General features: G+C 37.1%; 3 protein-coding genes and 2 long non-coding RNA genes across 6 annotated transcripts in view; 1 reads left to right on the top strand and 4 right to left on the bottom strand.

Moving 5' to 3' along the window:
* LOC107721184 (uncharacterized) overlaps nt 1-462 on the bottom strand; it is a 4,695-nt gene extending 4,233 nt beyond the window's left edge. Inside the window, exons 1-2 of the long non-coding RNA XR_001637685.1 lie at nt 384-462; nt 237-267 (exon numbers count right to left, since the gene is read on the bottom strand). This is a non-coding gene — a long non-coding RNA (uncharacterized LOC107721184). The remainder of the gene's footprint in view (nt 1-236; nt 268-383) is intronic.
* Nucleotides 463-1,093: 631 nt separating this feature from the next.
* Nucleotides 1,094-2,268, bottom strand: LOC107721186 (uncharacterized). 2 transcript variants are annotated; one of them, XR_001637687.1, is made up of 4 exons: nt 2,210-2,268; nt 1,617-1,696; nt 1,363-1,447; nt 1,094-1,174 (listed from the first exon to the last, which is right to left on the bottom strand). It is a non-coding gene; the product is annotated as an uncharacterized LOC107721186 (long non-coding RNA). The 2 variants fall into 2 exon arrangements; XR_001637686.1 differs by lacking the exon at nt 2,210-2,268 and adding an exon at nt 2,082-2,102.
* A 1,314-nt stretch (nt 2,269-3,582) lies between these two features.
* LOC107721182 (coiled-coil domain-containing protein 36-like) lies at nt 3,583-6,153 on the top strand. Its single transcript, XM_016529065.1, has 7 exons — nt 3,583-3,644; nt 3,790-3,946; nt 4,162-4,313; nt 4,458-4,506; nt 4,619-4,706; nt 4,915-5,012; nt 5,111-6,153. Exons 1-7 carry the CDS (start codon nt 3,589-3,591, stop codon nt 6,140-6,142), a joined length of 1,632 nt encoding a protein of 543 aa, XP_016384551.1. The 5' UTR covers nt 3,583-3,588; the 3' UTR covers nt 6,143-6,153.
* Nucleotides 6,154-7,002: 849 nt separating this feature from the next.
* LOC107721181 (kelch repeat and BTB domain-containing protein 12-like) lies at nt 7,003-10,474 on the bottom strand. The gene is made up of 6 exons (XM_016529064.1): nt 10,158-10,474; nt 8,708-9,897; nt 8,227-8,497; nt 7,861-8,011; nt 7,348-7,545; nt 7,003-7,191 (listed from the first exon to the last, which is right to left on the bottom strand). The coding sequence occupies exons 2-6, from the start codon at nt 9,787-9,789 to the stop codon at nt 7,022-7,024; spliced, it is 1,872 nt and encodes a 623-aa protein (XP_016384550.1). The 5' UTR covers nt 9,790-9,897; nt 10,158-10,474; the 3' UTR covers nt 7,003-7,021.
* Nucleotides 10,475-13,793: 3,319 nt separating this feature from the next.
* The window catches only part of LOC107721183 (transmembrane prolyl 4-hydroxylase-like), a 10,989-nt gene continuing 7,570 nt past the window's right edge, over nt 13,794-17,212 (bottom strand). The window contains exons 7-10 of the mRNA XM_016529066.1: nt 16,835-17,020; nt 16,525-16,615; nt 16,279-16,402; nt 13,794-15,181 (exon numbers count right to left, since the gene is read on the bottom strand). Of these exons, the coding sequence (XP_016384552.1) occupies nt 14,961-15,181; nt 16,279-16,402; nt 16,525-16,615; nt 16,835-17,020 (622 nt within the window). The 3' untranslated portion in view covers nt 13,794-14,960. The remainder of the gene's footprint in view (nt 15,182-16,278; nt 16,403-16,524; nt 16,616-16,834; nt 17,021-17,212) is intronic.

The following is a 17,212-nucleotide window of genomic DNA, read 5'->3' on the forward strand; positions in this document are numbered from 1 at the left end:
GGTTTTACTCTAAAATTGGTATAAAATTAAAGCCTTATGTCTAAATAAGTTATGTTTCAAATTTGAAGTTGATATGAAAAAAAATTGAGGTTTCTGTGAGATAAAATAACCACCAAATATGGAATCCTGAGACTCAGAGACCTTGAGACCAGAGATCCTGAGACCTTTCGAATGATATGTTTTTTGTCAAGATTATAAAAAGTTTTGATTCTAAAAGTAGTTCAAATTTCTCCTACCTGAAGATGTAGCTTCTGGAATCATGACAGCCTTGGAGGAAAAATTAACAAGTTAGTATATTGGTATCCACACAATGCTGTTTGTTAATAAAACATCAAAAATATTTGGACAAAAACAAAAAAAGAAATTGATTATAGATGTCTTACTGTCTCACTTGGCTGGAATATAAAAGCTGATAAAAGAAAATTACACAATTTTACAACCCCCCCAATGACTCATCTTGAATATAAACACCACCAGTAATAATAATAACAACAACAAACAAACAACCATATTGTTTTTTTTATAATTGTTGTCAATGACTAGTCAGGAGTCATTCATAATGATTTATGTAATGAGTAATTAATTCCCTCATAAGCTAATTTAATTGTCTTTTGTCTTTTTCAGATTTTCATTTGCTTTCTTGTTTTTCAAATCAAAGACTGTAATGTTATGACTCAGAGCTAGTTGGTTTGTTCAAGGCTTAGAGCTTTTTATTAAAGCGTGTGTTTTTAGGAGCACAAGCGCTCCTAAAAAGAAAAATAAGTGTAGAGCCTTGTTGGTGAGCAAGTGATGTAATGCTAAATTTCTGCAAATCTGTTCAAATGAAGAAACAAACTCATTTACATCTTGAATGGCTTGAGGGCGAGTACATTTTCAGCAATTTTTAATTTTTTTGGTGAACTATTCCTTTAAAAATCAAATGACTCCTAGTCAAATAACTCCCAAATTGTAGCTTAAACATTTCAATAAATCATGATAGAGGAATGGTGCATGCATGTGCACAAAGTGTGTTTACTTATTAAAATACATTATAAGCAATCTTCTAGACTGTACAGATGTTCATTAATGACCATGTCATAGCACTTACTATTGTTAAGTAAAGTTGAATTCCCCTGCTCTGTTGAATCGCAGGACACACAAAATGTTGTACTGTTCTCCTGAACTTGAAGGAGTCCTAGAGGAGGATTCAAGGTTACAAAATATATATCAATCATACCAAATGTCCATGTCAATTACATATAACATTTCACAGGAACAAAATGTGCCTTGAAAAATATGAATTTGCTCATGTTGTATTAAAAATGCACATTTGTTTGCAGCTCTGTTTAAATTTTACAAAATGATATTACTTGAGAAACATACCAGGATCACAGAGTGTAATATTCACACAGGTTTCATTCATTCTCTTTATTCTTTCACAACAGTCATTGGAGTTTTCTAGCAGCGCCTGAAACACATACATAATCAAAACACATCAAGAATGGAAGCGATCTTAAATTCAGTTTTAGAGCATGGAATTACAGTAACCAATGTATTCACAATAGTTATGGCGCTCACATACTAAGAGTTGTGTGGAATTATCCCAAATATTCCTGAAGAGAAAAGACAAGAGATACCTTGGTCTCTGGAATTTCTAACACAAAAAGAGCAGCACTGAGGACGTAGTAGACTCTACTCATGATGAGATTAGTTACTCCTGTGGGTTAGATGGAGTCAATATGGATCTGAAGCCCATTATGTTTAAGTTCTAAAATGCCACAACTGGAGGTAAGCTGTTTTCTGTTAAACCTAACATGTCATTTTATATATTTAAATAAAAATTTAGGGTGGGGCAACATCAGGAGTGAGCCATCAAGGTTTTCTGTGAACAAACATTATACAACTCATCATCTCACGACTGGCCCCTTTCGAAACGTTTAATTCTACACTGATTTTTTTGTAAGTTTTTTTTTTTTTTTGGTGGGTGTATATTCTGTAAGAAAGCCCAATTTAACACCAGTTATAAAGACACACAGTATAAAAAAGCTACCCCACCAAACAAGTTCTTCAACAGTCTATTTACTGAGCAGCTGGCTAATTACTTTAGCTTGCTGTGTGGATAACTAGGATGTCATGATACAAAACAATCTATAAATAAAACAGAAGCCATGACTCTTTCGTTTACCGACGACATAATTCAGATTTTATGATAATAAACACGTGAACTTACCTGTGAAACGCAAGTTTTAATGTGTCAGAAATCTGTTGGCAAAGGGACTTCACTTCCTGATGAATAAACTACACTGCCAAAATACAAGTCTTTTACTGTTGTAGCGTTGCTATTAATAGATAGCGTTTATTATTTCATCATTATTAGAACATTTTAATTATTAATTTATGCGCAGGCTGTGATGCGAATTCCAGTTAGTAACTAATGTATGAAACGGATCTCAGAAGTCAATATCGTTGTAAGATTAGAGCTTTTATTTCTCGTTGCGGCATTAAAAGCGTTTCTACTGAAAACATATAGGCGTATTATAGTTTTTTTAAACTTTTTTTTTTATTTTAAATTTATAAAAAGTAATAAATTAATGGACATATGTGAGAAGCAATATCAGAATGAGTTGCTTTACATTTTCTAAGCTCTATGACTTGTATTATGAAGACACTAGCTTTTGTAGTTTTGGTTGTTAGAATACAGTTTAGTCTCAACGACTCGGTTTATGGTGAACCCTGTTTTTATACAGTCTATGGGTGAACCACACCGCTTTTCTACGCAGAAGCATGTTATTGTAGTTGTGCGATTGTTTAACACGATCAGTAATCCCTAGAGTAGTGGTGAGATTTTCACAAATCCCCACTATACCACCGCACTAAGCTTTTAAATGTCACAAGCATATAACTATTAGATTTAGCTACATGAGACACTGTACAATGCCATCATAATGTCATTACAAACACGCAATTTAATAAACTGCAGTGCAAAGTGAACTATAGCGTAAATAAATAACTGAATAAATGTATGCAAAAAATGCATACATACTAAAATGAAATAAACCTTAAAAAAAATGATATATCATCCATTTATACAAATTTGGTACAAACTACAATATTATTTAGTATTTAAATATTCAAATAGCGCCATCTAGCGATCTTTCCTAGAAATAATGAAGAAACTGAAAATGTTTACCGGCTTCTTGAACTACCGGTATTTAAATTCTGTAGCCCGGGAAAACCGTAACTGCCAGCATCAGCGAGCGCCAGAATTTATTTACGTTGCTTCAGAATCATTACTGCATATCAAACAAGTAATTTTCTGGTAAGTAGCATTTCTTTGAAATGAACTAAATAAGTGTAGCCCGTGAAACGGTGGTTTACTCGCTAGTTTGTCATGAAAACTAGCTCAGCTTTGATGACGGCAGCCGTCTGCGTCGCGCGAGAAAAGTCATTTGTGACACTTGGGGTTCGCTCAGATAAATTCTAGAATATTTTTTAAACAAAAAAATCATTGTTTGAATCAATACACACAGACAAGTGTTTTGCAGTAGTTTTGATTTCATGTTTATTATTTCTAGTGGAAATAAATGTGTTGACATTCAAAGCCTGGATATGAAGCCCAATGTCTGGAATATAAAGGAGATGTTGAATATCCCCGCAACTTCTGGGTATGTCTCATAATTGAATTCTGTACTAGAGAATTTGTCAGGTAACTTTTACTATTATTTACACTTACCCAATTAATTACCTTGAAATAGGGCCTAATAATGTAGTGTTTATATTGATGTTTATTCTGCGCTCTGTTTGTAATAGAGGGATAAAAAATGGTAAGGGACCGGGAACCAGTGACTACTCCAGCCTGGGTGACTCCCAGTTTCTGTTGGGCTCTCAAATGTGGCCTGACATTTCACAAGGGTTTACCCAGGAGATGAGTGGACAGAGCGGAGGTTCTCAGCATACCTCACAGGAGGTAAATATTTCAGGCATAAACTATTTATTTGGTCTGTAGAACATGCCATGTTTTGTTTGGTATAATATAATGAACATGTTCTTGATTTTTTTTTTTTCTTGGTCCACAAACCTTTAATAAATGAAAATTAATGTGACATTCTTGTAAACAAGTCTGTAAAATGTAATAATATTTTAAATTTCATATTAATTCCAAATTGTCTAAATCCTCTACAGATGAAGGACATTATGGTGTCCAGCAGTTATAGTTCTAAGCCGTTTTTGTTCGGTGGTGATGGCAAAATCTCAAACTTCACTGGTGGCAAATTTGTTGGCATGTTGGACAGATTTGAGGATGAGAAAAGAAAAGCCAAAGAAAAACATGAAAGGTAGTCAGTCTATTCTTGATCCTTGTGCAATGAAAAACTATTCTAACCATCCTGGTGTCTGTTTTTAAGTTTCCTATTGCAGTTTTTCACGTAGCTCTGGTTCTGTCCTGACATATTGTTTAATATAATTTTTTCCCTTTTTAGGGAAATTCTCACTCATGGAATTCTACAATTGCAGGAATCTCTGGAAAATGTAAGTATTGTACTTAAGGCACTCATGCATATTTAACACATTTAGAATGTCTATATTGCACAAAGTCATGGGCTTAATACTACTGGACTTTGACTTACATTTTCCCTTTTAGAGCAGAGAGACTTTGTTAAATCGCATTGATGGAAGTAATGACATAACCAAAGTTGTAGTGGAGAAAATGGATACTTTTTCAAAAACAAGTATGTTTTTGTTTGTATGTTTTACTTATTCTTTTAACTAAATGCAGATGGTTCTTAACAGTTAGCCCATGCTGGCACCCTAAATTCCACAAATACCATATCATCAAAGATAATTATTGATCATATAATAGCAGATACATATTTTAAAAGTATTTTCAATGTTGTAGCTGTTATGTATAAGCCTAAGACATTATGTTGTCTATTGCAGTTAAAGGTTATTTAAACAGTGTGAACGAAGGTATAACATGTCAGTTTGAGACTCTGCAGAGCCAATCACAAAAAGAAATGGCAGACAGGGAAGCCAAGGTAAGGACTGCATATGCGGTATAACAGATGCAAAGCTAATACTAATGTATTTTATACTGGCTTTGGTAATAAAGCTACATTTATTTTCTATTAAATAGAGCAGTCTGGCTGCAAGAGAGTTGAGCTCAAGCATGTTTAACCTCCAACGGGATCTGGAACATCTGAAAGCAGAGCAGAGCAAGGAGCAGGGTATGCTGGGAAAAATTCTGTCTCAGCTTAGCACTTTGATTTCTATTCACAAGCCGATGACAGGACCTGGCTCTGCTAGAATGATTGACAGTGAGGTCCAGACATCACCTGGTTTGTTAGAGAGGTTCTGTGTCATGTCAGCTGAAAAACACCACGAGAGCCAGATGATATGCAACAGGCCTGTCATTTATTCAGGAAAAGCAGTAGAACAGAACCAGTGTCCACTTACAACACAGAAGTCACAAGACAGAAATTCACATGCTCTGCCTGTAGAAAGACAGCAGACAGCAGTCACAGATGAGGATTCCCCTGATGCTTCGCAGAGATTATGGTGCAAACAGTTAGTTGAGACCAGACCTTCAAGCCCACATGTGGATGTTCAATCCACTGCATCCATAGAGGACCATGGAGGACAGTATGTAGATAGACATCTGGAGGCTGAAAAACCGTTGTATGTGAGAGATAACCGATTTGTCACTGATGCGATGCCACCACTGAAAGTACCTAGGAGGCGCCAAAAACCACTGAATTATAGGGGGAAAAAGAGAGCCTTGGTTCTCCCACAAAGACAGCTGGTGAGAAAAAAAGGAGCGATGAAGTTCTCAAAGGACAGCCAGCAGAATATAGACCTTCAGTGTGAACAAAAAGACAGAGTACCTTTGGCTTCTCTTTGTGACAACTGGGAAATGACCTACAAGTCTGCTGCAGAGAATCACTTAAAACTACAGCAGCAAGCCACTGTAGCACCAATCAGTAGGTGTGTAGCTGAACAACCACTAAACCCCTTCAGTTTGTGGTCTGAAGACACAGACAGCTCCCAAATGATGGTGGAATACAAGATGGCTGAATGGGAAAATGTGGTGCCTGAATCTAAAATTAGTGTCATAGACGGAGAAGGTGGCCTCTGGCAGCTCTTTGACTTTACTAATGACTCAGACTAAGATGCAGAATTCTTCAATATTGTATTCTGACTATGCTTACATATGATAAATTGTTTAGAGTATCTGTTCATTTTTAAAAATGAATTGAATTGTGAACAAGCAAACCTGGTTCTCTAACCACTTTCCTTGCTATAGACATCTGTTCTTCTTCTGTTGCTTTGCCTTGTTAATTCTTTTTGAAGTATGGATATTATAAAAACTTAAAGACAAACAGGCAGACTTTACTACATCTAAAAGTATTTTGTTCTATTTTACTTGTACCGTATGACTCTTAACGCATTAACATTCAAGCACATTCTGTAATTTTGGCATGTCATATTCGAGAAATTTGTGCATAATTTGATTTAGCCTTGAAAATATTTTAGACAATCTCAATGTGACATCAACAGGTACAAAATAGTTTTAAAACATATTCAACTTTGTTTTCAGTTGGAACTTGACATAGATTTAGCTGTTGTTAAGTTTGACAAATTAACATGTTTAGTAAATTGCATCGACTGCTTAAAGTTACAGTACATGTACTGTATTGTGCAACTCTGCAATACATTTTTACTTTGCTTGTAAATAAAATCATATTTTAGCACAGCGTCTTGCAGTGTTACTTAATCTGAGCTGTAAATGATGTGAGAGTTTCTCATATCCTTCAGCATGTATCTGAACTCATACTATATACCTCAGCTATTAGTAATATTATCTGAAATCCAAAAATGTAAAGCATTTCAAAGTTACAATCACTAAAGTACTTGCAGCATTGTAAATCAAAAATGTTTTCATAACTATTAAAGAAAGCCTTCCTCTACAGTTTTCTGATAGTTCTGTCTTGTGAATGAAAAAAAGCTTTTTTTTTTTTGTATGAGAAATCACTGTTGGATAGTGTTGTCATTCCTCTACCAAGTCAGCAGGAGGGGGCATGAGTCCACGAGGATTCAGATTTGCCACCAAACACACATCGTAACTGTCGTGCATCAGCACCTGCTTTGCCACCACAGTCCATACGTTTTCCCAGGGATCCAACTGCAGGATGTCTTTAGTGATGGTATCGTGACGATCTTGGAAAAGAGTGGAGTACTTACAGTGTTGTCTAATATGTTTAATTCAATGTAAATGAGTGTTGAATTGAATTTTGTGATTGCATGAATTTAACTTCAAGTTGAAGGCTGAAGTAAGTGGACTGATATTGATATTACAATATTTACGTATTTTACCTGCTCCTTTGTAGTATCCACAGACATAAAGTTTTCCGTCAACAACACCAGCATTTGATGCATTGCTGCGAAGTGATAGGAGAGGCCATGGTAAAGGAGAACCGTCCCTCCAGAAATCCCCATCAGGGTTGTAGATCTCCACTACATTAAGGCAGTGACGTGATTGGCCACGATCCACACCTTCACACCCAATACCACCTGCAGGAGTAGACATTGAAATTCATTCATGGGCTATGCCTAGGTTTTGATATTACTTTTTTTCCTTGAGGTGAACAAACATGCAAAATTGAAACAAGCAACATTTTTGAAGAATGACATCAAGTAAACACATAGGTGACATTATGCTTTCATGAAAGTTAGTGAACCACTGTAATAATGATGACTACTGTCATAAGCTTTATTAAGTTAATCCACAGGTCTCACTCTATGGAAATATTAACCCATAATCACAAAAACTGATACTTTCAAATAACATGAGTTATCACAATTTACTCATCCTGTTAACATTCTCACCAAGTACATAGATTTCCCCACTGAGTGCAACTGCACTGCAACGGTATTTTGAATATTTCATAGGGCCAAGTTCACTCCACTTGTTGGTTTCTGGGTCATATTCAAGCAGGCGATTACTCATTCGGTCAGGCTCGTCATCTGTGTGGTATGACTGTCGTTCATGAGACATGGCAGAACAGGTGCATTAGAGAGAAAGAGAGAAGGCAATAAACAGTTACTGTGATCCTCACCTTGTTTTTATTTTCCAAATTATAGTGATTTATATTGTTTGCACCATCGATGTTGCATTCTCATGACTCTTCTTGTGCAATATATTTGCAGATAGTACCATAAAGATGACAAATTTGCTCTGTTTTGGAATATTACCTGTGGCGTCCGTCCCCCGAGCACATACAGGTGGCCCTTCATCCGAACTACGCTGTGATAGGCCAGGGGCATGGGCAGAGGGGCAGCGCTACGCCATGGTCCACCCTGTAGAGACCAGCGCTCAACACTGTTGGTGATGAGGAACTGGTTCTTCAGCTTCATTTGACCCCCAATCAGATAGAGGTTTTCTCCCAAAGAGCTCAATGCGTAAGAATCACGATACTCTGCTGAGCTCAAGTGTTTCCAGGATCCTTGAGCTTCCTTGTTGTACCTGAAAGGGACATAGCAAATATTAGATACTTGAATTGTAAGTTTTATTGTCTGTAATAATGTGATTGATTTAATCTAATTTTAGTTTTAAATTCTAATCTTAATTTTAGGTACCCATGTCTAAAGAACAGATTAGTTTAAGGTTTGGCTGCATATATTTGATGTTGAAAACATATTATATAATTGTCATTTTCTCCTGCCAAAGCCTCACATGAAAATCTCGACATTTCTGTCTTTCTGTCTTGACATCCTTCTTGCTCCGAGCTCTCCTGCAACAATAATGTAATTCCTCTCAGTCACCACCCCAGCAAAGACATATCCAAGCGCATCACCATATCGTGGGGAGGTGATGAAAAGAGTTCGGCCTGTTGTGGGAGCATAACAGAAGCTATGCTCTGTATAGCTTCCATAACGTGAGCGAATGCCTCCGCCGTCATTACCAATGCAGAGCAGGAGGTCTGTGGTCTCCATGCCATAGCGCAGCTTCAGTCGACGGGGTGGAGCATCTGAATCCAAGCTTGCTGCTTCAGTAGCCTCTTCCATTATCTGAAGACATTCGGCATCAGCTAGAAGTGCTGTGTTCCGTTTCACCGTCCCCTTCAAGTAATCTGCACCCACCAGTGGAAGACGTACCTTCTTTAAGAGCTCTGGAAGGTGCCTGGCCCGGTTCTCTTCCTCTGGCCCTATACCCCCCGGACAATACTTCACCCAGCGCATCACCACATCCAAAATACTCTCTTCCCGTGAAACATTAAGGTCGTCTGAGCCCAATAACCCCCCTAGCTGGTGTGCCTCCAACTCCAGTACTTCCTCCCCAAGGCACACTTCAGTGAAGTGCTGCCGCAGATAGCGCTGAGCCTGGTCGGCCAACTCTTCTGCCCCTAGATCGCGAGCATAATAATAGATGCCCAGGCAATTGGAAGCATCCATGTTGTCAATCATGTAGATCTGACAACGACTGAAAACTTCATCCATCTGTAGAAGAAAAGCAGCAACAGAGATTCCCTGCACATTGGCTGCAGTGAGTGGAAGATTGGAGCTGTACATGTATTCCAGCAGAAGGGCCAGGCTTGGGGCCGGCATGTCTCTTAACACCACCTGACGGTTGGTACACTCTCGCAGGCCACAGGTGAACATTACGCGGAAGTAGGGGCTGAAGGCAGAAAGCACCGCACGGTGGCATGGGAAGCTAACACCTTCAGCAACTAGAACCACATCTGTTAACTGCTCAGCATCCCGCATTCGATTTAGCTGTTCCAACAGCGTCAAACCATGCCTGGCTCTCAGATCCATTTTGTTTTTTGGTCTCTTGACAGCTTAAAACTTAGAGAAGTGTTAGAGAAGAGAAGTGTAGCCTAAATACATCCTGGAGATCCTTCAGAAGTGTCAAGGAACTTGTATCTGAAGAGATAAAAAACAAATGATTAGCTTATGCAGCTAAATGACAACTGGCAGGAACATACTAGTGCAGCCTTTAATGAAAAGTCCACAGAATATTATTGAAAGTTCATTTTGATGCACCAATAATTTTATCTTGCTCTAAGGGTCAGTGCTAAACAGGTCAATGCTCCGACATGTCAAAAGAAGGCAGTTATTGTTGTATCAGTCACATTATTGGCAACAAGCTGCATTATATTAGCACATGCATCAGTGAATCGTACCAGATCTCCGGCTTCCTGTGGTGTCTGCCTTCAGGCAACAATTTGTCCATTACCCACAGTCGACACAAACACGCTGGCTGCCTTGTGTCTGACAGTAAACACTGGGAGAGGGAGCATGCTCAACCTTCCATGCCCATTCGAGCTAAGCAACAGTGCTAATTATAGACCATGATTTGTCAAACTACCGAAGTGGGGAAACAAGAAAAAAATATTCAACAAGCATTCTTGAACACTGAACATTACTTGTTATTACAGTATGTTTAGAAAGTTTTATATATATATATTGTCATTTTGCTTAGTGTCTTTGCAATGCTTATGTTTTGGTATTTCTGGCATGAAATCGGGGGAAAGGCCCTCAGTGCATGAGAGCTACGGTCAAATTTCACCCCATCATGCTCTTAAAGTGACTACACAATCTATGTGTAAGCATTTGTTCCTTAATGCAGCTTCTTAACAATGACTTGATGCAATTATAGCTATTTCTGAATACATAAGTATTATCCTATTATTGATTAAGCAGAACTATGTGATTTAATTATTATTTCTTAAAGGGGTCATATGATGCGATTTCAAGTTTTCCTTTCTCTTTGGAGTGTTACAAGCTGATTCTCCAAACAAATTGATTTCTTAACATAGCTCCCCAATGTTTATTTGTGAATATAAATGTAGGAACTTAAGTGTAATCGGTACAAGTCAGAGGCCTAAACTTAAGTCTACTTGATTATTAATTAATATATTAACCACAGAGGACAGAAGTTAAACCATTTACCCCCACCCCCCAACCCATGCCATTTATTTTAAGCCCTTTTAAGGACCACTTAATGTGTTGCAAAATTACAGGATGAATGACGTCAAAACATCTCTTACTGTCCTTTTTTTTTTTTTTTAAGTCATCAATTCATAATATGCTGCACATCATGATGGAATTTTCTACCGGAACAAAAAAAATTTCCATTGCAGTTCACCAGTACAAAAACTAACGACTAATGAACAGGAGGAAAGTCTGAGTCAGCATTTGCACTAAAATAAGACAGTAGTTGAAAGATAGAACTTTATCCATTAAAATTATTATTCACTATTATTTGTTCTTAAGTTAATTATTGGTAGAAAGCACAGCCTCTTTTTAATACTAACCAACCCCACTATCTTCTCTTTTAAATAACCCTCAGAGGTTTAGAGGTAAATCATAGATGACTTGCAGAAAGTCTTATGAAGTTTTATCAAGACTGAGGTCAGTGTAATTTTGTGGTTTGTAATTAAGTCTCGACAAAGACTATTTACATGACATATTTTATGACAAAGACTATAAATAGCTATATAGCACAAAATAGAGAAAATGGACTCAGGACATACAGAGTATCATGTACAGAGAGAGGTTATAGATGAACAGAGGCTGAAAGAGCGATCTCAGAGAATGGACTCTTCCCAGACCAATCTTCCCATCACTTGTCAGCTGAAGAAATCACTCAGGTAGGATACAGTCATTAAAGCGAGATGTTTTGTTGAGAACAATTAGGCAGCATTATTTTTAAGTGCTATTAACTGACACTGATTTCAATCTGTTTATTTTTCCTTTCTTTCTATACCAGACTGAAACGTAGCATAGTTGGACTCTTGCCTGTTCGGTCCTGGTTGCCCCGTTACTCCATCTGGGATTATGGCATGCCAGACCTTATCTCTGGCATCAGTGTGGGCATCACGCACCTTCCACAAGGTAAAGCATGTTTCTGTACTTTTTAATGAGCTACAATATAATCTTCATTTGTGGGTGTTTAAGACATTGTGTTTGTGCGTTTTAGGAATGGCCTATGCTTTGCTGGCCTCATTGCCTCCAGTATTTGGACTCTATACATCCCTCTATCCTCCATTAATTTATTTTATTTTTGGGACCTCCAGATACATATCTATAGATGAGATCATTTATCTTTAAACATGGCTGAAAATTATTAAATCCGTTGATCTGAGCTTCACCTTTGTGGAGAAGGCAATTTCAGAATGCATTCTGATGAACTGATATGTGAAAACATATATTTATGAAATGTTATTTTATAAAAAAAAAAAAAAATTAAATAATGAAAAATATTGATAAAAATAGTTGTGCAATTACAAATGGATTATTTTACAAAATATTTGTGTGTGCTGTGTATATTTATGATTATTACAGTATCACACCAACTTAGCAAACTTTATTGAAATCAATTGTTAGTGTGTGCCAATGTGAAGGTTCCCAAAACAGTCACTTATAAAATAATAATTCCATAATGATTAAGTCGCTATGTAGGCAGCAAGCAAGGCAACATGTCTAATGTCAAATACTTGCAGCATACATAATTTCTCAACTCTGGGAACTGTCTCTTTCATTCTTCCTTTACAGAAAATAGCTTTCAGGGAAGCCTCTCAGCGATCCAAAAAAGCTGTATTTTCAGTGGAAGAGGAAGCAGGGCAGTTGAGGGAAACAAATGGAGACATATACAGAGAGGTAGAGCTTGGCTGGAGAGAGTGGGAAAACAGTACAGTGTTCGTAATACCGGAGACAGCGAGGACATCCGATGGCCATCACACCTGGATGTACCTTAAGGGTACTGACCCTGACACCGCCACCCTGGGGTCAGTGTCAGATCTACATGATGGGGACACCAGCACTCTAGACTCCAGCAGCGAAGACACTTTAAGCCTAGACCTGGAAAGGGTTTCTCTGGGATCCCTTGGGAAGTAGACCTGGGACATCCATTCCATCATCTTGGATTTTTCCACTGCTAACTTTATTGATACTGTGGCCATTAAGACATTAAGGAATGTAAGTGATTCAAAATTCTATGAGAGCAGTGACTTTGCATTGCAACCGAGCACTCATCACCATCTCTTTTTGTAGAAATTCCACGATTTTGGTGAGATTGATGTGGATATCTTCTTGGCAGGCTGTCAAGGTTACAGTGGACTTAAAAAAAATCAGCCTTCCTGTCTGATGATTTATTCGGTCAATGACTGAAAAATATCTGGGCTATGCTTTGTTTTCACCCAAGCACTGGTGGTGGAACAACTTGAATGTGGTGGCTTCTTCTCTGATGTCTTCACTGAAGGAGGTGTCTTTGCTACTGTGCATGATGCAGTTCTGTATTGTCTCAAACATTGGGGAGCTAAGACGGTCCACAGCTATGAGAATGTTCTAGTAGGTTCACCAATATATGCTCTCACTAATATCACATTCACATAGAGTATACAATTCATGGAATTATTGTAGAATATATACATGATTTCAAACTTCTAATTTCAGGATATGAGTGGGACCCGACTATGATAGAAATCGTCTGAATTCTTCTTCTTGTTCTACAAGCTCTTCTGATTTTATTCAAGCTATATAAAAAAAACTAAACCTCTCCATGAAGTTTCAAATAGAATTTGGCTCTGCAGTTGACACTAATGAAACATGTCTGTTACTTTTTTTCCCCATTTGACTGTGAAACATAGGCTTTAAAATGTATTTAATATGTTTGTGTTTGTATTGTATTTTTTGTTTTTAGTTTACTAGTGAAGGATTGTTGTGAATTATACAGAAATCATTTTATGAGAATCTGTTTGCAAAATGTCAAATGTTAAAATAGAAAATGCAAGTCTTTTTTGTCCTAATTTCTGATTGGTCATTTTAATAATTTATTTGACAAAGTGATTCTGTGCATTTTAACAGCAATAATGTGATTCAATTCCAACAAATAAATAAAATAAGTTAACTTCAGTCAATCTTTGGATGCACTGCAATTAACAAAGAAAACTTTACAAAATAAATTACTGAAATCCAAATGAATCATACAAGATTGTGCGAGTTTTACATGCTTCTTTTCAGGAATATCTGAGAGGGAACAAGTGTAAGAAACATCCTGGCAGAGATGGAGGCTGACTATATGTTACATAGGTTAAAACTCTTAATCATCATTTTTTGTTAATAGTTATGATTAAAACTAACCTGTAGTCCATTGACAGAAAAAGTCACTACCGAGTGTCCCTGCAGATAACTTTCCTCAAGTGTTTGGTGATTTAGATGTCAGTGTAAATGTCACTTCAGCAGAAAGCAATAACATACATTTTTTCCACACTCTTTGGCCAGTACACACTACATCCTCCAGCAATTGTGAAGTTGCTTTAGCACTGAGAGTGGTTTATTTGCTGCAAGTCGCCAAAATCGCTAGACAAAACGTAACAGGGAAGATCTACACATCTTGTATGCACTTCTATTTACTATCACTGCATTAACGATTATCTGCAGTGTGCACGGCCTTTGGAAAGTACAGTAGAGTGTCATTCTGTATGTAAACAAAGTTGCCGAATATGGCTGCATTCCCATGAAAAAATAAATAATAATGCCTTCAAATATCTACATTAGGAGCAATAGCATTGTCTTTCACAATTGCATAATGCTCAGGCTGCTTATCCCTGAATCCAACCCAACAAAAATTCCAGCTCTGACACTGGGACCGCTGGAGGTTGAGTAAAGCTCATTCAATTCTGAAAATGAGGAAATGTTGGTAGGGCTACAATTCTTTAGTGTGCATTTGTGTGTATGTAGGGAAGAGCGAACCAAATATACAGTACAAAGTACGAGTGTATTTTTGTGTTTGTTGGTATGAGGTCAGTGCTTCAGGGTGTATAATTGATGCAGAGACATGAGTGTGTGTATAGTGATTTTCCACTGGTAATGTACTGTGTGTCTGGATGTTTATGTGAAAGAGGAAGTGGGTGACTATATATAGATTGCAACACAGAAGTGAATGTGTATATATGTGCATTGTTGTACCTGGATGTATGCAATTACAGGTCTTGGTGTCTTTCTACGTGCTGGTCTGAGTTCAGTTCTGAAATGAGTTCTTCTTGCTCTTGTGTCTCTTGTTGTTGAGAAACAAACTGTTGGTAGCGTGCCTGCCGCTGGTAATCTGGATCGACATTGATCCAATTATTGGCAACCCACTTAGTCCCTTGTGTCACCACACAGCCACCATGAAGAGAATACTCATCCTGTTCACCAACCCAACCTACAGAGGGCAGCACAGCACAACAAGATAATGAACAACATTTTCTAGATAGAGTAACTTCTTAAAGTGGGTTCAATCAAGTGACATTTAAACAAATTTATGACTAAATGTAACTCCACAAAATGCTCACTGGATCTTTCTGAAATCATGCTGGAGATGGATTTATAGATTTTGAACAAAGTTGTGGAGTTCATTCCAGCTTGAATGCTGCTATCATTAAAGAAAATGGGAACTAAGACATTCTGAAATTTAAACGAATATTTAAGTTAAACTTTTCACTCAAGTTGTTATGGTAATAATACAATTTGTAATGAAAAAAATGTTAAATTCAAAAAGTCATGCTTCTGAACTACTGTATCTACAGTACTACAAGTTTGTTATTTATCACAAATTCAAACATTCAGTTAAAGGGGTCATATGATGCTGCTAAAAAGAACATTATTTCGAAACAGCGTCACACACAGCGGCCTACAGTAAGCAGAGGCCGGGGGCTAGCGTGAGGAACGGCCGGAGGGTTAGAGTGAGCAGAGGCGGGGGGGCTTGAGAAAGGCGCGGCCGGCGATTTCGACGAAGGAGCGTCCGGAAGAGAGAAAGGAAAAATTGAAATCGCATCATATGACCCCTTTAAGCTGAGTAACAACTTTCAGAAACTTTTTTATATTTTTATATCACAGCATGATGTTTTGTATCAAACAATGATTAAGCAGATAGCATTTATGGATAACAAACAACACACTGATATTACACTACCATTATGTTTCACTTAACTTCATTCCAAAACAGTGTTATTTTAGTATTATTTATATACCATTATAATATTTATTAAGATTTTGAATTCGCTTTTATTTTTGGAATTTTTATGTGCTTTTGTCATTTTTTTATTAACTACTTATTAAATATTTCTACATAGCTTTGTTTTTAATAGTTTTAGTAATTTTAGTACTTCAGCTTATTTCTAATTTTCATTTGTTTCAAGTTTCTCATCAAATATTTACATTTTATTTCAGCTTTACTTCAATTACTTAAAAAGATTTTTAATCATTTTATTAACAATAAAACAATGCATTACAAAATAGCAGATAAGTTATATTCATTACCTCTACCATCAGAGAGATAGTTGTACCAGAAAACTGCCGTCCCCTTAATGGGCTTCACTCTTAGGTTGCCTTTATCACAATGTTTCCTGGTGTCCAACAGATCCACATCGTTCTGTATCAGTGACTGGGAAACACATGGATACGTGCATCCAATTATTGGCTGTGGCATATGCATAAAATTGTGCAAAATTCTTGTGTTTGACTCACAAATACACATGCAAAGATGTTTAATTCAATAGGACACACCGCTTCTTCATAAGTCCTATTATCTGCCACTGGAAAGGTAGTCTCCCCCCCTTCTTCTACATTATTAAGGTAAAACAGAACTGTGATGTACCTGCAAAAACCCCCCACAAATACTATGAACTTAAGGGGGAAAAAACTTTGTCTGAAATTTGTTACATGATATTAACTTCATTTAACTGACTTTAAACAATATCAGACTCATAATCATGCTGTTGTTCTAAATACATATTTGCTTGTGTGATAATGCTTTTTAAAATCATATTATATGATTAAAGATTATAAAATCTTAATCTTAATCTCTTTGTCTTACCTGCAGGACGTCTGGAATGGGGAGGTGGTATTGGCGGCGAGGCGAGTATGTGTGCAGGTTGTTTCAGGGTACACTGGCCCACTGTCATGATGAGCGTGGTAATGGCCACCCTGCTCGTAACGCACCACTTGTAGAGGTTCACTTAACTCCACCAGTGAGGATGGTAGTCGCGTTAAATTAGTGACTCTTGAAAGACAAAGATATACAGCATTAATACAAACCAAGGAAGGACATTAAAGGGGTCATATGATGCGATTTCAATTTTTCCTTTCTCTTTGAAGTGTTACAAGCTCTTGGTGCATAAAGAAGATCTGTAAAGTTGCAAAGACTAAAGTCTCAAATCCAAAGAGATATTCTTTATAAAAGTTAAGAGTCAAC

This window comes from Sinocyclocheilus rhinocerous, unplaced genomic scaffold (assembly GCF_001515625.1).
Source record: "Sinocyclocheilus rhinocerous isolate Xijiao unplaced genomic scaffold, SAMN03320098_v1.1 scaffold2106, whole genome shotgun sequence".
Taxonomy (NCBI): Eukaryota; Metazoa; Chordata; class Actinopteri; order Cypriniformes; family Cyprinidae; genus Sinocyclocheilus; species Sinocyclocheilus rhinocerous.